This window comes from Limanda limanda, chromosome 2 (genome assembly GCF_963576545.1).
Source record: "Limanda limanda chromosome 2, fLimLim1.1, whole genome shotgun sequence".
Lineage (NCBI taxonomy): Eukaryota > Metazoa > Chordata > Actinopteri > Pleuronectiformes > Pleuronectidae > Limanda > Limanda limanda.
The window spans coordinates 18,785,540-18,806,522 of record NC_083637.1 but is presented as its reverse complement, the minus strand read 5'-3'; the positions used below and the strand labels follow the sequence as shown (position 1 = coordinate 18,806,522).

The following is a 20,983-nucleotide window of genomic DNA, read 5'->3' as shown; positions in this document are numbered from 1 at the left end:
GGTTTGAACGGTCTCACTCTACATCATGGTTTCTAAATGACAATATCATTTCAAAGTGCTTAAAGGGGATCTTAATAAGTCTTTAATGTAATCTTGATTGATCGAAAAACAAACTTTGTGTTTAAGTTTAGTTGAAGAAGAGAAAGGATGTTTTGTTTCTCTCTGTTATCATCTCTCTGTCCTCCTTTTCTTTCCTTTCTCTATTTATGCTTTCTTTCTTATTTCATTAACCTCTTTCTCTTTCCTATCATGTCTTTATTCAATCACTTTTTCAGAGAATGAATATTCAGTACATTTCCTTGTGATACGCTACATTTCAAACTTAAACAAGTTGTTATAATCCAACAAATCCAGACCAAAGTGATCAGGGGACTGAAGCTCCAAGTTCAGTTGCTTCATTAGATGTTTCTGTTTCTCCTCCTTCTAAAACCATGAGGGTCTTTCTTTGGAGCTTCTGTGTCCTCTTGATGCTCGTCTCCTTCGATGACAGCTCACGTTTATCTTCCAGAGCTCTAAGGTTTGATTGTCCACTCATCCTGGCTCTGGATGATTAGCCCATCTTTCTGGTGCAGTTTGGAAATGTCGTCCAAAGTATTCACCTGCTCTTATCATAGTCCCATTTTTCCAGAGGTGAATGTGAAGACCTTTGTCTCTCTCTCCCAGGTCTGGATGATTCTGTTTTCCTCTTCTTTCCAGAAGCAGTGACCCTTTCTGTCTCCACCTGCTGGACATGCAGAGTTTCTCAGAGCTAAACGTCCTCCTCTCTCTTTATGAGTTTTCTCTCCATTTTTTTTGGTTCTTATTGGCTCCTGCAGAGGCATCATCAGTTTGTTTGTTTTTTCTTGACTGAATAAGAGGAAAACCAGAATGAAACTGAGTTAAAACACAAGTAGAGTGAGTTTGATACTGAAGTTAGGGAAGAGGTTAACAAAGAACAGGACCATAGACAAAGGTGGACAAAGAAAAGCAATGTTCAGAGTTGCAAATCTGATTTAAAAAAACAAACTGCATGACTTTAAAAGAAGAAGAGGAAATTGAGGGGTAAATAAACAGATCATAAATGTCCTCTCTTTGTTTGACAACATGGAGCTTTACTGTATATAGACATGTTTTCTACACGTCTCGCTGTGATTTCTGCGAGGACTGCAGAAACCAGCTGATGGTCCAAAAGCTGCTTCTTTTGTTGTAAAGACTTCCGAGCAGATTTATTTTATTTTCAAATTTCACTTCTCTAACTTGATTTCCTCTACTAGATGACTTCTAGATAAGGGAAGTCATGGCATTTGATAAAATTAGATTAGACCATAGCAACTGCTGTGTTTGTATGGCTTTGCAGCGGGTTGGGTCATTTGTTAACATCAGCCTTCACCGGTCGCCCTTAACTCCACCCTGTGCAGTTTATTCACCTAAACACCGACATGTATAATCCGTGTTTCTCCACACAGATAAAACTGTTTTAATTCTTCTTTCTGTGTAAGGGCAGATATAAAGCCATTAACACAGAAACAGACAAATGGAACGGAGCAGTGGCTTAAGGTGATAATATTCATCATCATCAATGAAATATAACAAAAGATGATGATTCATAAGAGTTTCTAAGAGTTACTGTGACTTCCAGATTGCTTTGCACAGGTGTCCGTTGGCATAGAGGAAGTCTCTGTGAAATAAAAATGTACGATTGCTATTTATGATTTTGAGTAAGACTTTAGTTTTTTTAAAAACATGTGACAGTAGTTTTTTAACCACAATACAGACCAGCTCTCCCACTCACTGCTCACACATACCAGTACGTCCTTGTCTGAAATAGAATAGAAAAGAATAGAATACAAATTTGTCATAAGACAATGAAATTATGAGAGCCACTCTGGTGCGTACAATTTTAATATTAAACTGTTTAAGTATATTATTAAAATGCTGCAAATTGCTTTATTCTGATTAGTGTATCAGACAAGACTGAGTAGATGAAATAAACATATAGGTCACAAACATCTCCTTCTCTCATCTCAGTGGCAATTTCAGAATTGATCTAAGTGGCCAGATAGTTTCTTTATTATTTACACCTTTAGAAGACAATCGTCTTCATTCTCATTGAATAAATGTCGTAATGCTTCCACCGCCCGGGAGAATATATCCTACACTGTAGAGCAACGTCCTTTTACTGTAGGACGCTGCCTACAGTAAAAGGATGCTGCTCTCTGCACTTTACTGAGCTGGTTTTTCCACCTATGGACACAAGATGGCGCTGTTACCTGTGCTGCCAGCAAGCAACAGGTCTGCTGGAGCAGCAGCTGCGCCAGGATGGGGATGAGGGATGAGTCCTGCAGAGGAGCGAAGTCATGTGGTGCGCAATTGTTTTACACATACTTGGTGTCTTTTGCATGTGAGTTTAAAACTTGGGTTTATTTTAATTTCACTAGCCTCTAATAGAATAAATCCTAAAAATATCTTGCAGCTTTTGGTTTTTCAGTTTGGACACAGAATTGCTTAATATGTTAATAGTTTTCACTTAAGTTGCCTTTAGAGTAAGTAAACTTCACTTATCTTATTTGAAAGGATTCCCATCATAGCCTATATTAGCTGATGGACAGTAGGTCTACTTATATCATTTATGTTGCTCTAATGATAACCTCCTCTTTTTTAAGATAACATCCCTTTGGTTTAAACTTGTGATTGGTATATAGGTCACATTTTTACACTGTCCTCTGAGAGGCTCCTGCAGTTAGGTTTAGTGGCCCATGTACATTCCAAATAATAGTCTTACTGAAGAGTGACAGTCTCATAGTTTCCATTGGTTACCTACCACCACATCATTTAATAAGCCAACCATTAAAAACCCTCTAATTAGCATTGCTCTGTAATATCCCAAATGTGTGTTGCTTCATTTTCTGTTCGAATGCTGGAGAACGCAACTGAACAAGAATTGTGTCTCTCTCTTTTTTTTTTTACATGATTGGGTCTTATTTGCTTCTCCCCCCTGGTGCGTCAATCTTCACACCGATTCGCCACCAGTGGATGTCGTTGTTCCGCCCCATGGTGTCACCCCCTCTTCAAGATGAGCTGGCCTAGAGCGGTGCCAAGGGAGAATCTGATCCGAGGAGGGAGAGAGAGGGAGGGAGAGAGAGAGAGAGAGAGAGAGAGAGAGAGAGAGGTGTTGTGAAAAGAGAGGCAGGAGGAGTGGGACTTGCTCTTAGGACACCAGCGACTCTTAAATCCAGCCGCTCCTCCTTTTTTACGCAGGAGATTTGAGGAAACAAACAAAAACAGGAGGAGCAGTGACCGAGAAAAGTAGACCTCCACCTTTTTTATTTCTTCTCGGGTAAAAAAAAAATATTTTATAGATTGTTTATAACAAAAGCGGACGTTTCTGTGGATGATCCTTAGAATATATCAATGACAAAAAGGCATGCGTAAAAACCTTTGCCCCTTCTTTGTTTGGAGTCTGTTTCTGAATTCACAGGATCAACAAGCATTCTCTCTCTCTCTCTCTCTCTCTCTCTCTCTCTCTCTCTCTCTCCCTCTCTCTCTCTCTTCCCTCATGCTCTCCCTCTCCTCTTCCTCCAGCAGGCAGAGGCACTTCGGACACAGAGGGACCGACACCATGAGGAAGGCTGCGGATGTTGCGCTGTGTGCGCTGCTCATCCTGGCGCTGTCGTGCCGGTGCGTCCTCGGCGGCTACGGGATGAGCCTGTTCGCGGCGCAGACCTCCCCTCCGGACCCCTGCTACGACGAGCACGGCAACCCGCGCCGGTGCATCCCGGACTTCGTCAACTCCGCCTTCGGGAAGGAGGTGAAGGTGTCCAGCACCTGCGGGAAGACGCCCGGCCGCTACTGCGTGGTCACATCCGCGGAGAAGGGGGACGAGAGGACCAGGAACTGTCACACCTGCGACGCCTCGGACCCCAAGAAGTACCATCCTCCGGCGTACCTGACGGACCTCAACAACCCGCACAACCTCACCTGCTGGCAGTCCGACAACTTCCTCCAGTTCCCGCTGAACGTCAGCCTCACGCTGTCCCTGGGGAAGAAGTTCGAGGTCACCTACGTGAGCCTGCAGTTCTGCTCGCCCCGACCCGAATCCATGGCCATCCTCAAGTCCATGGATTACGGTAAAACGTGGGTCCCCTTCCAGTTCTACTCGACCCAGTGCAGGAAGATGTACAACAAGCCCAACAGGGCCGTGATCACCAAGCAGAACGAGCAGGAGGCCGTGTGCACGGACTCCCACACCGACATGTACCCGCTGACCGGCGGCCTCATCGCCTTCAGCACGCTGGACGGGAGGCCGTCGGCGCACGACTTCGACAACTCCCCGGTGCTGCAGGACTGGGTGACGGCCACGGACATCAAGGTCATCTTCAGCCGGCTGCACACGTTCGGCGACGAGAACGAGGACGACTCGGAGCTGGCCCGGGACTCGTACTTCTACGCCGTGTCGGACCTGCAGGTCGGCGGGAGGTGCAAGTGCAACGGGCACGCGTCCCGGTGCGTGAAGGACCGGGACGGGAGCCTGGTGTGCGAGTGCAAGCACAACGCGGCCGGGCCGGAGTGCGACAGGTGCAAACCCTTCCACTACGACCGGCCGTGGCAGAGAGCCACAGCCCGGGAGGCCAACGAGTGTGTGGGTGAGTCCATCCGCTGTCCCCCTCGGCCTGGAGCCGCTGTCTCCCTGAGCTGAGCACAGGATGCGTTTTATTTGTCCTGGTTGATCCCGAGATAAACTGTGAAATATATCAAAAACAAAACGAAGCGTTGTTAGGTGGAAAGACGCAGGATAATGCAAAATTTGGCGAAACAGAAACATGCCCTTAAAGGTCTTTTGGATGCGAAAGAGAAAGACAATAATTATCCTCTATAATTGTGAATAATTATAATAATAATACAGTTAGGTTTCATGACTAATCTGGGAGTCATTTTACAAATTCCTCAAATTAAACTCAAACTTTCCCCTGAAACCGAACCGCAGCAAAGCCCCATTTTCCTCCTGATATTGTGGCGCAATTTTGAAAATGAAGATGCAATTTAAAGTGTTTGGTTTGGTCGATGTAATTTAGTTTGGTGCAGGCCATAATGGAGGCGTTTAAAACCACATGCAACGAGACCACAGAGTCTAATCATTCACAGGAAGGTTTCTCGTACAGCTCCACTTCACTGCTGCATTAAAACCATACCTTCCTTTATTTGTAGTTTATTTCATATTTTATATAAGATTACAATTTTTGTTATCATTGAAATATTTAAGTAGAAATATTACAATTTCACTGATACTAAAATGATAAATTAATTTTAGTTTTTTTTACATATATTGCAATTCGTAATTTGTTTTGTATTTGTTATTATATTCCTAAATATTTGAAATTAGAAAAATACCAGAATTACTCAGGTAATGCATTAATAAGGCTTTAAGGCCTGTTGATTAAATATGATTAATAATTAAAATGTGGATATTCACTCACGTTAATGGGCTGATGATCAGGCCAAGGCAAGAATAAGTGGAACACAGTCAGAGACATGGACACACATGGACACACATTCATGTAAAATATAGTATTTTCTGCTCTTAATAAAATAGGTGTGAAAATGATTTTAAAGTCAAACATCTGCACATTTTTTGATCCTAGTCTACTTATGTTGCTGAACTATGTGCGTGATAACCGGCACGTTTAACCAACTGTCAAGTGATCAAAGTAGTATCAGTGGTTTGTTTTATTACCACTTGGCACATAAAGATTATATTGGCTGCAGATTACACACACACACACACACACACACACACACACACACACACACACACACTTAGACACACACGGCACAACACAGAGCCACTTGTCATACAGAAACCTCACCAGACTGACAGATTAATGAAATTACTGAATTATGTTTGCTGTAAATTTTGCAGTGAGATTTATACAAAAGTGAGATTGGGAGTTTTTTTGAAAAGTCTTTGCAAAGTGCTCCAGAGCCCCTGGTCACATTCTATATTTTAGTTTTCTTCTCATCTTTCTTTTATTGTACTTTTTGGGCTGAAGGCCTTGGAGAAGCTCCTTCCTCCACGTTGCAGAATAACACAGAGCTGCAGTAATTTGATGTTTACGCGGCTCCTGCTGACAAGGTGTACAACAGTTTAGAGAAACAGGAGGAGAGACTGTGAGATGTTGATGAGACAGAGGCTGAAACTCAAACCTCGGTGACTCCTCACAATCACAGACACGGTCATCCTGCAGAAATCAATTCAGATCCCCCTCTTCTGTTTTTTTCCCCATGTTGCTGCAGGTCTGCAGAGAGCGAGACTCTATATTGTTTGACAGTCGGGGCACATGTCAGCCACTTTGACATGTAGCAGCTGTTGAAAAGGGTTTTGTTTGCCGGTGTTGCCGGTTTCTAAAGGCTCAGCGACGTTCTGACTGGCAGATGTGAATGTGCTGCTAAATCAACAGGAGCGGTTCGGTGAAAATAGTTACATTCTATTCTGCGTGACTGGAGAGGCCCAGTGTCCGGCTTCAGAAAGCAATGAAACCAACAGTGTGTTTTTATACCCTGTAAATCGTGCTTATCATCAGGTAACAAATTGAGTGCTTGCTTGTTTCGTACGGAGGTCATTCAACCCTCCTGATTGAACTCTCCCCTAATTATTCAGCTTTTATTTTAAAATAAGTCACATGTAGTTGATCCCCTAATACAATTTCGTCGATTTTGTGTAACTGAATAAAATTCAAATTCAAAATCCTTCACAGAAAGAACGCAAAGGAAAGAAAGACGCTTTTTTTTATTTTTTTTTTAAATTAATGTCTAAAAAACGCTGTTTAGGCTCAACTCTTAAATTTAACTGACTTTTACAAGCATCTCTGACACTTAAGCTTTTAACCAGACCAGCTCTCGTATAGTACGTCTCACACAGGAACCTCAAAAGTCACTTCCATGCTGTAGTTAGGAAGAAACTAAGTTTGTGACACTGTGCAGGTCATGGAAATGTTGGAAATGTGTATGAATCACAGTTTTAGTGACAGTGAACGAGAGGCGCTTGCAGCGGGTCGAGTTCAGTGATCAGACTGAAATCTGAGTGTGTGTTGCGGCACCCCACCTCATATACAGCACCCTGGATGTCACTGGACTCTCATAAGGATGCAGTCATCAGAAAAGTGTTCAATAAAAGGTCTGGCAATGTGAAGGGAACTGACGCAAGCTGCAGACTCCTTGGATATTCCTTTATTCTCCATTTCTACTGAAAAACAATCAGGAAAAAATCCCTCAGACCTGTCTCTGTTCTTATTTTGAAGTGCACTTTCCCGATTACTTCCATCTGGATATTAAAGGACGCTCATGCTCCTGAGTGTGTGCACCTCAGTCCATTTGGGTTATTGACTCCCTGCAGCCAAGGGAAAGATTCTAATTCAAATAGTTGCAGCGCCACAGGCACAAACGTGTCTCAGTGTCACTTTAGAGTTGGTAATCTGAGTTTGCAGCCAAGCTAGAAGGAGCTGTTGTTGTTTATGGAAGCACAATGGCCTGTCAGAACGCCTCACTGGTGTAAGGTTGCCTCAAGTCAAACACGTGCAATTACCAGAAATGCCAACTGCAATGTTTGACTGTTGACTGCAAAACAACTCAACTGGCTGCTTTGCCTACTTGACTTAATGATGAACATTATACTTTTCTGGCATGTATCAGTTGCCACACACAACAATGGATACTACACCTCCTTCCTTTTTGCCGCCATTTTCACAAGTTTGAAACTACTCTGGGGGTCCCCTCCCTTTCTGCTAAGGGTGAGAAGTGTCCGGCCTTTCAAAGTAAGTTCTTCACTGTTTTCAATGTTCTATGTTGCATCTTGCAGTACTTGTCGGTGTGAGCGCACTCGGGGACACACAAGTGTGAGTGTGGATCTAACGCAAACTGACACACAGGAATAGTTTCAGCTACAGTTTCATGAGTGCAGGCCGTCTGTCAGTGAGTGAGTTCGTTCCATGCAAATTAACTGTAAACGTCATTTGTTTTCGTATCCTCTCGGTCACCCAGTCTCAGGCTTGTGCAGTTTGCTGGGTGTGTTGGGTGAAAGTAAAAGAGGTGAAAGTGTCTTGAATAATTCAGGCAGATTAGGAAGACAGCTTGAAGGCATGCAGAACGACAGGACCGGCACTGTGCTGCCGAGAGAGGCCTGGGGATGGAGGGAGGGGCTGGAGATGGAGCGGGACGACAATAGTGAAAATGAAAGAGATGCACGTAAGTGAGGGGGGGGGCACGATGAGGAAAATGTGTGTGAGAGAGAGACGATTGGGGTAATAAAGGGGCAGGAGAGTGACACTTCCATGGCCTGTGGGCCAGCTCAGCATTTCTACAATTATCTTTTTTTTTTCAATGTGTCACTTATTGGGCTGCTTAGAAAGGAAGGAAGCTTTTCTTCCTGTCCTTCAGAATTCCTTTTTACTGTAAGTAACTGTAAGTAACTAACCTGCTATGCCTGTTTTGGCACGATTTGGAAAGATCTGCTGCTGGTTTTGCCTCATTATATCACAATCTACACAGCAGAGAGCACGGAGCTCAAACGCTCCCAGGTGCCGCCCACAGGCGTCTGATTGACAGGAGTAAACACGCGGCGCAGAAAACGTTGACATGGTTGATTTGAAACCCATTAAAATAATTGAGATTTAAAACCACAAACACTTGTATGGAAAAAATCTTAAAAGTACATTTCACGTATTGGTATATGTGGGTGTGTTTCCAATTTGAATTTGTTGGGAGTAAAAATTCCTGTATAAAAAATAAATAAATCCAGGATAGGTTTTTTGAACGCCTTGATAAGACGTAAATATTAACTCAAACAAAATGTTCCAGCGAACATTTGCAAACACTTAAAAGCAGATGTGCCGACATACTGAGGTTTGATGGTGTGTTTTTCCTATCCTCGTGGATTACTGCCCAAACCTTAACAAGGTTTCAGATCATAACAGAACCACATAAGTGGAGTTTGATAGCAGCAACAGTAGATTTTAAGATTCCCTAACAGAATGTAAAAGAAAATGTGTTGCTAACCACATGTGCACCAACTTTCCGTCTAGTCACAAGGAGAGATCCTGCAGCAGAGAAGGTAGACATGTAATAGACCAGAAGTCCTTCAGTCACATGTGTTTTACACTTGTTGTACTGTATGAGCTGTTGGCAGACAGCCAGTGTCTGTGAAGAACGCAGCAGGAGATTGTCCAGGTCAGAAATCGGACACAACCGGAACATTTACAGAACATTCAGGTGAGGGGCGGGGCCTGGGTATAGTCTGCAGGAGGCAGGACTTATACATTTGTGACGTATAAATGCGTTTTTGTTTGTGGCATATGAAACCAGGGCAACCCTTATCACCAAAAGCTCTCATTGTATTCTGATCTTGGTGTGCATCTTCTACTTGTACATTTACATGGATTAAAGTTTTCCGTCGCTATGACGGATTTCCGTCAACTCCGCTCGCATAAGGCGTAAAAAGCCGAGTATAAATCGGCCTTCCGGAGTCGCATTTCCGGTTTCATACCCGGAAACTGCGGAAACCACGGAAGATTTAGAAGAACGAATATAGACCAAAATAGAAGAGCACTTGGCAGAAAAGATCCGAAACTATGAACACTAGTATAACCCGTCACTGACCGGCGGATTTGTCCGCCAGAAAAAGGCTCTGAGGAGCCGCCGTGGCGATGTATATAAACGTATGCCACACACGAAGAAGAGCCGACTTCAACTAAAAACATTACTCCGGCTAGTGGTCTGGCGGTGAATTGCGTTGCAACACGCGCCACTGTAGGGGAACTATAAACCAAAACGAGTCCGTAGAAGATGCGTGCGTGCGTGCGTGCGTAAAAAACTACTATAAATCGGCCTTAAAAATGAGATCGATGCAGATCCGAAGAGAAAAAAAAATAGGGGGGGGGATGTAACACTGATATGATTTGCAATAACTTCACCAATCAGCTGTGATTTTTTTCAACCTTTTGTTTGTGAACCATGCCTTGCGTCTTTCTCATGTTTGAATGGATAAGTTGACGCGGCATTTAAAAAAAAAAAAATCCATGCGTTGGCATATAATTGTTCTTGAAAGCATTGTGGAAATAAATGCTTGCTCTGACAACTTGTGCAGACGTTTTGTCATTTATAGCCCATTAACACGAATGGTGAAGTCTTGCAAAAAAATATTGGTTTTATGCCCTAGCTTTAAACTAGTAAGTGATAATGGACCACGTGAAGTTCAAATATCGAGGCGGTAAGCAGCCACGACCCAAAGTGAGTGCCGATTTTTTTTTTCAGTCAGATGATTTTTTTTTGCCATAATCCCTGCATTTACCTGCAGCATTCTCTGATGGAATCATTCGGACATTTGACTCGGGGATGGCAAGAAACGTTCCGCAAAATGTTCAGAGACATTTGCCCTCTCATACACAGCCCCTCCGAAAAATGTCAGGAAAATGTCTGAACTTCGGTCCACTTCGGTCTGATAGCAGCTATAGAGGTGGCCCAGTCTGCCACAGATAGAAAACTGTAAAGATATGTTTCTGTTCAACAACCTTTGATTTATGACTGGTCCACATGTTCTCTCACATTTTGTAGAGTGTGGATTTCTACTCTCAGATTAGCGTAGCTCTCTTTGTTTCTGTGTTGGGAGGTGTGTGGACAATGACAGCGCCTGTAGTGGTACTCGTCACATGTGTATCCTTCCAGCTTTGCCTTTATTCAAACTGCATGAAGTCAGATGGAAAAACCGAGATGTTCTACGGCCTCTCGTCAGGTGTCTCCTCGCTGTCATGTTCGTTTGGTACCTCCCAGACCCGACTGAAGGGTCTGGTTAATGTTTGAGCTGCTCATCGTGCTCCTTTCATCTTCAAAGGTGCCGGCAGGATGTATTGTTGGTCCCGGTCACGGCAAACAAAGCTGGGAATAAACTGACTGAGAAGATTTTGCACTTTGCACTGTCTCACTACTTACACCTCACCTTCACTTCTTGAGTGAGCGCCCGTTCCACTGCCATACACACCTGTAGGCATGTGCAAAAACACACACACACACACACACACACACACACACACACACACACACACATACACACACACACACACACACACACACACACACACACACACTCGTATTTCTTCCGCTCTTTGGTCACAAGTTCCAACAGGGATTAATGGCCTTTCTCTCTTAACAAGAACCGCTTTTCCCGAGCTCTTATCAGTATTTATGACCCATTTTATAAACCGCCAAAAAAAATAAGTCGTGCACGGTCCAGACTCACTCTTCTGTTTCAGACGTCTGTTATATCTCTCAAACATGACCATCATACCAGCACATACTGTGAGCAAGGCTAAAAAATAACTGTAAGAAAAAACACAAGACGAGCAGAAGAGATACAAAGACACATGAGGACGTGCAGTGAGAAGGGAGAGATTATGACTTACTTCTCTGGAAGCATGTTGTTGATCACAGGAGCCTCTTTATTTCGGTACGTGTGCTGAAGCGTCCACATGGAGCCGGTGCCCCTGCGGTCTCATGAAAACTTGGAGCGCGGGTTGTTTTTGTTAGTGTGTGCCAGGTATTTCAAAGGTGGTTGCATTTCAAATTGGAGGAATTGGAAGTTTAAACTTTCAGCCTTGGTTAATATTCACAGCTGTCAACGTGCTAAAGGACCCTTCCAACAGGCCGGTGTTCATACTGATGGGGCTCCAGCACAGTTCATGAGCTGTACATCCACTGATAATAAAACAGTGTTTAAACATAGGGGTTGGTTATTTGTTATTTTAAGCACTTTTTAATCCTGAAATCCTCTTCACGTCCTGATAGCCATCAATAAATAAGGTTGTCTGAAAATACTTAGAAAAAAAGCTGGTTTCTGTCGCTCTCACAGGACTGTAATAAACACGACCAATCATTTCATTTGACACTAACCGACCTTCCGACAGAAAAGTCGTCTTCTAGCAGTTGTCAGTCAGTGCACGTTCATATGTTCTTGGGCGTAGCTTTGACGAGAGGGATGGTTGTATCCGTTACAAGTTTTCAAAGTGTAGCCGGCTCTTGCTAACTTCCCCAGCATTACCAACCCTAGCTTAAAGGGCGATTGGCTGCAAATAGAATAAACAGTCCTCTTGGAACCAGAAATAGTCCATAAGTCTGCGTATGTGGACAATAAAACCATTACGTTTAAAGGACTTTAATAAAACTACGGCTTTGAGCACGTCTGCGGCCAGATGCAATGCAATCACAGCAGTGAGATCATTCACGATCACAGCACTTGATGGAAGCAATACATGTGACAAATAACGCAGATAGTGTTGAAGCGTGGGAGATCTTGAAGCCATTAATGTCAAGTGTTTGGCAGCGGCTCTTTGTGAGATGGAATTTTGGAGCTAGTTGTTTCTTGTCATGACGCCTGTTCAAGAAACATTTCATTTTTCATGGAATTTCAGTTTTGCACAGATTATAAATCCTGACAGGCCTTTGAAGTGTGCGCATGAGTTTATATATATAAAAGAGAAAATGTCTCAGGATAATATACAGGCAGGTTGTAATGTCTGCGTCTGGATTTGAGCTGAGAGAGAAATACAAGCAGAGCTGCAACCATTCACACAGCTAATCCACACTAGATCTGTAAGTGTGCGTATTGTCCAGTAGTAGTCTCAAGTGGAACAAGATCATTTTCATTTTGATCCATTTTACTGCCTTTTGATGACGCTCAGGTTTCACTTCTCGGGGTGATGAAATGTGGTCGGCTGTCAGAAAAAGACTAAAATCCCTCCTGAAATTTCACAGCCTGTGAGTCTGTTGTTCAAGTCAGGTCCTTTGGGCAAAGTGAACATTTCTGTGGCCGCGGTTTCATTACATTGCTTCGGCTACAATGTGTAATGCAACACAGATCCCACTCACAGCGTGATCTGCATTTTTAGCCAGCATCATGAATGTGTGTGTGTGTGTGTGTGTGTGTGTGTGCAGGTCTCGCACCAGGAGTGGAACCTCACCCTTGGTTGTTGAGAAACGGTTTGGTAGGAAGCCATATTGCGTTGCTCTTCTGGCCTCTGGCCTGCGCTCACTTCCTCTTGTCGCCTTCACTGGTGCTTGAACTCGACTTTATCATAACGTCAGAACTTTGTCAGAACATTATTACAAAGTCACTGTCTAAGACCAGAAACTCAGATCATCACTGGTATCGTCATCCTCATATTTATTGTAATCTGATTTATTTCCGTTGCATACTGCTCACTGGCGGATCTAAGAATTTTCTAACTCAGGGGCCGGAAAGATTCACATTAAAGTCATTCCTTGTTTACAATTGAGCAAAGCCATACATCTTCCTTGTTCAAACACATATTGTGTAGTTAAGAAAAACTTCAAAAGTCTTCACAAATTCTGTTATAAATTTATAAACAGAAGAATAAAAACCACTGACAGGAGTCAGGAGGGGCGAATCAGATTTCAGCAGGGGGCCTGTGTCGCTCCACCACCATTCAAACACACAACTGAACAAGTTGCTTGTCATGTTTAACTCTCACAGCAACAGATAGACACACGATGCTACCTTCAGTCTGAATGGAGACCCGTCTCCGTTGTGTCTGTCTTCGCTTGCAGTTGGCCTTCACACTGTATATCTTTCTATTGCTGTGTGTGTGTGTGTCTGTGTGTGTGTGTATCTTCATCTTGTCTACCAGTGGTTCTTTACCCAAACAGTAATTCTGACCAGCTATTCGGTGCCCGGGGAGACATCTGATAATTAATTAATTAGTGACTTGTTGCCGCAGTGAAAGCTGAGGGCGGATCTGTGGGTTTGGCATGAACCGCGGGATGAGTGTGAGAGAGAGACAGAGAGAGAGGGAAAGAGGTGTTTTGTGTGTAATGGAAAGGTTTGGCTTGTGTGGGGACCAGATGATTAGGGGTAATTAAAACCCACGCCAGACAACATCAGCGTATGTTCACACATTAGACACAACACACTTCAGTGCATCACTCGTCAGCTCTATAAAACACAGCCTGCCTGTTACTCGTATATATGGAGCTGCCACATTTACACAACTTAGAGTAAACCCTGTCACACGGAGGGGGGGGGGCTTATTAGGCAGGACACAGTTTGTCAGATTGTACCGAAAGTGAACAGCAGGAAAAGTATTCATGTCGTTTCCTGGGAGTTTGAGGATGCGTCATAATAAGTTGTAAATATATCATTCAGAGATTGCATCATTTTTTGCTGTCAATGTGAAAGTGCTAAAGAAAAACCTAACTTTACTGCACACAGCAGAAAAGTTCAATAACGCAAAAGCCAGAATCAAACATTGTCTACCGTTGAAGGCACAATCAGTTCTTTGAGCTATTTGAAGTGACATCACTCGAGGCAATCTGTCAGACTTCAGACTCCCTCCGAGGCTTCGTCTGACTTTCTTCACATGTGCAGACGCACCCCCCAAGACCTAAACAGACTTTGATATGTAAAATTGGTTCCACCAGTTTATGCACGAGCCAGCATCACTCGTTCATGCAGTCATCAGGTCTGAAACACGCCGTTAGCACGATCCCGAGTCACTGCTGTCATAAACAGGGCAGAGTGTTCGCTCATGTTAACAGGCAGCCATAAAGGGACCGGTAAACAGGCTCGGAAAACACAGTGTTAATGTGCGTGTGTGACAAAGAAAGAGAGAGAGACAGAGCGAGAGAGAGTGCATGATTACGTGCATGTGTGTGAGGTGATGAGTGCGCTGGCATTAAAGCAGTTAGTGTGTGTGTGTAGGTGCATGTGAGACCCGATCCCGAGGCCAGCGGTGCTGTAGAGCATCAGGCCTGATGACCTCAGCACCTCTGTGTGGCGGCAGGTCACCGCACACGAGGAGGGCGAGCGCCAAAGCAAACTCAAATCTGGAGGCAACGACATAGCGAGCCAGAAAGGTAGCAAGAAAGAGAGAAAGTGATTTTTGAGAGAAGAATGGCGTTCTTCTGCTCGGTGCACTGATTTTGTGAAGTGGATTTCTTGAAGTGGAATCATATTCATGAGACTAACAGTAAAACCTTTGCATGTTTCATTCCTTCTCCTACTTTCACAAAGACATCACAACAAGCTCTGACGCTTGCAACATGTGCTGCGACATTATGCCGCAATTCCCAAAGTCTGTTCACACTTTGGAATGAAAGCCTTGGCATACGGGAATATACGGGAATTAACGGGAATTAACGGGAATTAATGGGAATATACAGGAATATACAGGAATTAACGGGAATAAACTGGAAATGTTGTAGGTAATTTATACTAACTGTATTTACCTTGTCATATACAGACATAAATATAAACATTTTGTTTTGTCATAGGCTGATTTGAGCCCTGAGGAAACATTGGGCACTTGACTATATGCTTCTGCATCGTTGTGTCATTCTTAACATAGGTCTTTGCACAGTATTTGCAAATGTACACAGCCTTTCCTTCTACATTGGATGGGGTAAAATATCCACACATGAGAGAGTGCACATGGCATTGTTCTGTAGAATAAGATGAGAAAAAAGTTTGTAAAAAAAACACGAATGCAATGCCAGAGATATAAATAGTTAGCCAAACAATTGGAATCGTCTGTGAAAATATTTTACAATTGATGGATAAATGAATGGAAATAGGCTAGATGAACAGATGAACAATCCTCAATCAGCATGCTAATATATTTTCACCCAGTAATATCATTGAAACTTACCTGACTAGTCCTGCACTCTACAGCAGGCCTCATTAGCCCTGCTGTAGAGTGAAGGATGCTGGGAGTTATCTGTGCATGTGATGGAAGAATGCACTGTGGAGGGTTGAAATTCAACGTGCAGCATGTGCTGCATTCCATACATCTTTAAAATAGGGTTTTGAATGATGTTTTAATTGCTCGTTTAATTAGCTTTTTTTTTTTTTTTTTTTTCAAAATTCCCAAAATTCCCGAGCTTAACTTCCCATGGAAAGCTTCCGGAAAGTTACCGGAAATTTACCAGAAACTTTCCGCCCCTTTGCAACCCTAGTTACGACAAATTCCCACTGTAGCTGATTGCACCTCGACGACATCAACAACAACATTAAAAAACAGACACTCGCATCTGTCTGCGTGAGGGAGAAATAAAAGAGAAGGAGGCTTTTGTATTTACCGCAGCTCAAGGTGAAGAATCCCGGCCCAAACCCGCCTGCTGCCGACAGGACCACCAGGCACGAGCGTGAGCACATCGGGCTCGGAGCAGGGGTCCTTAACACTCACAGCTATCCACGATTAATAGCGGGATGGAGTTACACCCCTGCACAGCAGCCTGCTGCGTGGATCAGAGCGCCCCCCCGCTGTTCCTGTGGTGCACTGTCGTCATCTGAGTGAACTGCAACCAGCTGGAATCGGCCTCTCAGGAGCAAAGTGGCTGAAGCGATTCATTATCACACTGAAGATGCAAACAAGGCCACAGACCCACAATTACTCTTAACTAATATTGTATGGAGAGTATTACACTTTAATGTGTTAATTTCTGCATGACGCCCTCTCTCTCTTTCTCTCTCTCTCTCTCTCTCTCTCTCTGTCTCTCTCTCTCTCTCTCTCTCACACACACACACTCACATACACACACACATAGTCACAGAAAGCACCTGTGACAGATCAAGCAGTCGAATAATTTCCATTGTGCGTCAAATATGCTCATACACTGCCAAAGAAAAATCCTTCTGGAATTCGTCTTGTGTATTTGCGCGCTGTTAAATAGCTGAAGGTGATTTATCACCAATTTCTTTGTCTTTGCCATATAAGTCATGGCACAGGCTGTGTGTGTGTGTGTGTGTGTGTGTGTGTGTGTGTGTGTGGGTGTGTGTGTGTGTGTGTGTGTGTGTGTGTGTGTGTGTGTGTGTGTGCGTGTGGCAGCCAGCAGGTCACCAGGGGTTTGTAGCCATGGTCGTCATGGATGCCAGCAAGTCACAATTGTGTAGGTGTGTAAGTGAGTGTGTGTGTGTGTGTGTGTGTGTGTGTGTGTGTGTGTGTGTGTGTGTGTGTGTGTGTGTGCGTGTGTGTAAGGGGGCTGCTGATTAACTAATAGTAATACAGGCAGCTGAGAGACAAACATCAGTTCTGTATCTTTGCTCTTCTCACGGAGGAGGCCGCCTGTCGGACCAAACAAGACGAGAATAAAGCTGCGTTCACAAGCAGCAGGTTGACACGGTTGCACAGAGTTATTTCAGTCAGCAGAGGTCAGCACAAAGTGGACAGATTTACAATAAACCTGAGGAAAATATACCCAGCATGCAGTGCTCCCTCGTAGGTTGATGTGTGTGATTTTTAATTGAAGGCTCAGAGCTTGTTGCTGGGACTCAGATTTGGCAGCATGGCATCATTTTTGCCGTTAGGGTCTTGGCTGTAAAACACAGACAATAAAAATATGACAATCCCAAATAAAAAATATTTCAACAGGTGCTCAAATGTACTCCTGTATTTTCACACATTCAGACATTCCAATCATCCAATCATCCTTTCCGTGGTGACTGGTGTGTGTGTAAATGGTAAATGGTAAATGGATTTGTATTTATATAGCGCTTTTCTAGTCTGATGAAGACCACTCAAAGCGCTTTACAGTACAGTTTCACATTCACACACACATTCATACAGTGCATCTATTTGCAGCACTTAGTTATTCTATGGGGGGCCATTCAGGGTTCAGCATCTTGCCCAAGGACACTTCGGCATGCAGATGGTTCAGACTGGGGATCGAACCGCCGACCTTCAGGTTGGAGGACGACCACTCTACCCCTCAGCCACAGCCGCCCTGACTGTGTGCGTGACTGCGTGTGTGTGTATTTGTTTGCTTGTGTGAAGTGGAATGCAGACTTGTGAGGGAGCACTCGGGGGGAAAGTTTGCGGGGTCATCTCAATTTGCCAGGGGTGATCCCGGGTTAATCCATCACTCATTAGCTCTCACAGATAAGACACATTAGTGGGGTGAGGGGCTACGAGTCCACACTTTCTCTTTGCCTGGCTTTCTCATCACTCAAGAATACACAATGTTCTCCCGAGACAGAGAGAGCATGTAGACTGAAGCCATGCCACAACACTTTATTCTTCCTTGGTAACCCCCGGCTCTGCTCCCTATGGGACAATGCAGCCAATTACTTGGGCTCAAAGTCCGGCGGAGAGCCGAGTGAGAAGCTCAGCAAGCAGCGGCCTCAGCTGATTCAGCTCCTCTGAAGAAGGTCCATTATGATGGAGAGAGAGGGGGGGGGCGAGAGACTATAGAGGTGATAGAGAGAGATGAAGGGGAGTGAGCAAGAGAAAAAAAGAGTTGGGAGAGAGATAAAGACTACCAGTAGTGCTATTTAGATAGCTTCCACTGCGGCTGCTGCTGGGTCCTGGTGGTTGCAGAATAAAGGCGTGTGTGTGTGTGTGTGTGTGTGTGTGCGTGTGCGTGTGCGTGTGCGTGTGCGCGTGCGCGCGTGCGCGTGTGTGTGTGTGAGTGTGTGTGTGTGTGTGTGTGTAACTGACTAAGTCATCTGGTCCCCCGTGCAAGTTCCCAGTCTACTTTCAATAACAAAAGGCTCATATCACTAGAGGATGACAAAGCAAACAAATGGGCCTAATGAGGGGGGTCGATAAGGAAATTACAAGGAAATTGAGTCATTAACGGTCATATTTTTGTTATGAGATGATAATTTGTGGCGAAAATTCATTTCCAAAAGGGGCCCCTCTCGTGTTTTCTCTGAAGCAAAGTGCTGGACCTTTAAAACACAGGGAAGAAAAAGAAAAGCTTGGCCTCAGTCTCTCGTCCTCTCTGTCTGTCTCTTGGTCTCTAACCTCAAGAGACACTCGCAGACACTGAGATGATGACGCACCAGGTCTCTGTAGATCTCCAGATGTAGAAAAAAAAAAGAACCTAGAGAAATCGTTTTGTTTTGGTTGGTTCTCGTATTTTTCTCCCGTGCAGCCAGGACAGGTCGTTGGTTGCAGATGAAAGTTGAGTTGGAGCGTGACGGATGGCTCTTGGGAGATGATTCTCCTGTCTCTCACTGTTTCTGAGGAAGACATGAATACTGGGGTAAAGAAAGAGGTGGATGGAATGAGGGGATGGAGCTCAGCCAGAGGTAGCTGTGAAGAGGTGGCTTGCTCCCAATGCTCTCCTCCTTTCACCGAATCCTTCCCCTGGTCCTCTAGAGCTGTGGGGGATTTAACAGTTCTGACACTGACCCTGCCCTTAGTTCTTTGTGGTCCAATCAAAGTTCATTTTTATACTTGCTGTTTAAATCCACTGTAATTCTTATAATTCCATTTCATTTCCTTTCCAGAATAGTTTCTCAGTGATCCATGTAGGTTAACAGATAGAGACGTACTAGGTCAACGGCAGCTGGTTGTTTGAAATGAGTTGCTGCTGGTAATTAATTTGTGTCACTTCTAATATTAACAGCAGAACCTTGACACAAGGAAAATATTGCAGGTTTCTCCCTTTTAGCATATTCACTGTAAGTTTGATATTTAATTATTTTTGAACTTTTTGTTGTGCATTAGGAAGTAAATCTGTATTTGCAATAATAGCAATAAAAATACTCTCCACTAGCTTAATCAAGGTTATTAATTCTTCATCCTCTCATGTTGGACTGGGGACACACCTGAGGTCAATACAGTGACTCATTATCACCTCTTGAGGTACAAAGTGGTATTACGAGTCAGGACAGTCAGGGGCTAGCAAGTTGGCATGCGAACTTCAGATATTTCTTTTACAAAATACATAGACGACTTCGACATAACTTCAAAACCGTTATTTGTCACATTCATGATAATCAAATTATTTTTTTATGTTTTCCAATAAATGTAACTACTAACATTGCCCCTTCAAGCTCCACTTTAACAGATGACTTAGTCATTAGTCTTAAAAGTACATTGATGAGATGATGAGGATTTGTAATGTGGTTACAAAAAAAGTTAACCGTCATTGGGCATTTCCAGTAACTTTTTTTGAGAGGAGAATCGGGATTGCCTCATCAGAATGTTTTCCAGCAATATTGTCAGACATCCACTCGAGAGAAAATAAAGCTCACTTTTGTCTTTAAAAGCCTGAGACATTTATCGTCGTTTCCCGTGACAGCCACCTCTCCACGACACACAGACTTACAGCGGCACAGCTTCCACTTTTAGAAAGAAAGACAGTGTCTGGTTTCGGAGAGGGGTTTCCATGGCAGTGGGCGGGAAATGAAATTAACTCAGAGCCTCAATAACAAACAAGGTCAGTGAGAAAATAAAGAGTGAAGCGATCGCAAACAAAGATAGAGAGAAAAAAGAAACACAAGTGAGGGATTTAAGGAGAAGAATAACAGTCGTTAGTTTTTGGGTTGCTGCCTCCGCCAGTGACCTCATTGGAAACGACACCTCTCCTGCCCACACAGGACTTCAGGGCTTTAGACACAACATTGTAGATTTTTTTGTTGATATACGAAACAAGTTTTTTTTTTCTTTTATAAATGTGCAACCACAAAAACTTGATAAATCCTGGCTCCATGATCAAGTTGATCTGTATCCTTAGCTGTGGATCAGCCCTCTACTGCTTCGTAAAATCAGCTGTGAGGTGTTAAGACAAAAAAGAAAAACCCGTGCCGAAGGAGGTCAAAGTGTTTTCTGAAGCCATTTTCATTAGATTAAGTTTAAGTGGCCTATTTGATAATTACAGTCTATTTTCCTGGCTCGCTGAGCAGCGCAATCATCCTGTAACAGAGCCAGTCTCCTGCCAGAGCAAATATAAGGCAATATCTGCACAATCAATAACACACTGGGGGTAATATTATTCTTGACATAAATTACACAGCCACTTACATTTCCCTGAAAAGCAAAGTATTTCCTCAGCCAGTGAGCTCACGATAGGAGCTGATACAAGGTAAAGTCTCTTTACACAACATCCCCAGACTGAGGATTTGTAGAATCCTCCTCCTCCTCCAGCCGAGCAGCATCTCTTGTAATTATGTCCGTATTCGAAGATTCTGCCCCTCACCATTTGTGTGTTACTGTGGAAA

General features: G+C 43.6%; 1 protein-coding gene across 4 annotated transcripts in view; it reads left to right on the top strand.

Annotated features, from left to right (window-relative positions):
• The first annotated feature begins 3,162 nt into the window (after nucleotides 1-3,162).
• The window catches only part of ntn1a (netrin 1a), a 63,991-nt gene continuing 46,170 nt past the window's right edge, over nucleotides 3,163-20,983 (top strand). For 3 of the 4 annotated variants that reach the window (XM_061085802.1, XM_061085794.1, XM_061085780.1), the window contains exons 1-2: nucleotides 3,163-3,316; nucleotides 3,562-4,622. In XM_061085802.1, the coding sequence (XP_060941785.1) occupies nucleotides 3,599-4,622 (1,024 nt within the window). In that variant the 5' untranslated portion in view covers nucleotides 3,163-3,316; nucleotides 3,562-3,598. The remainder of the gene's footprint in view (nucleotides 3,317-3,561; nucleotides 4,623-20,983) is intronic. The other variant, XM_061085787.1, reaches the window with a different exon arrangement.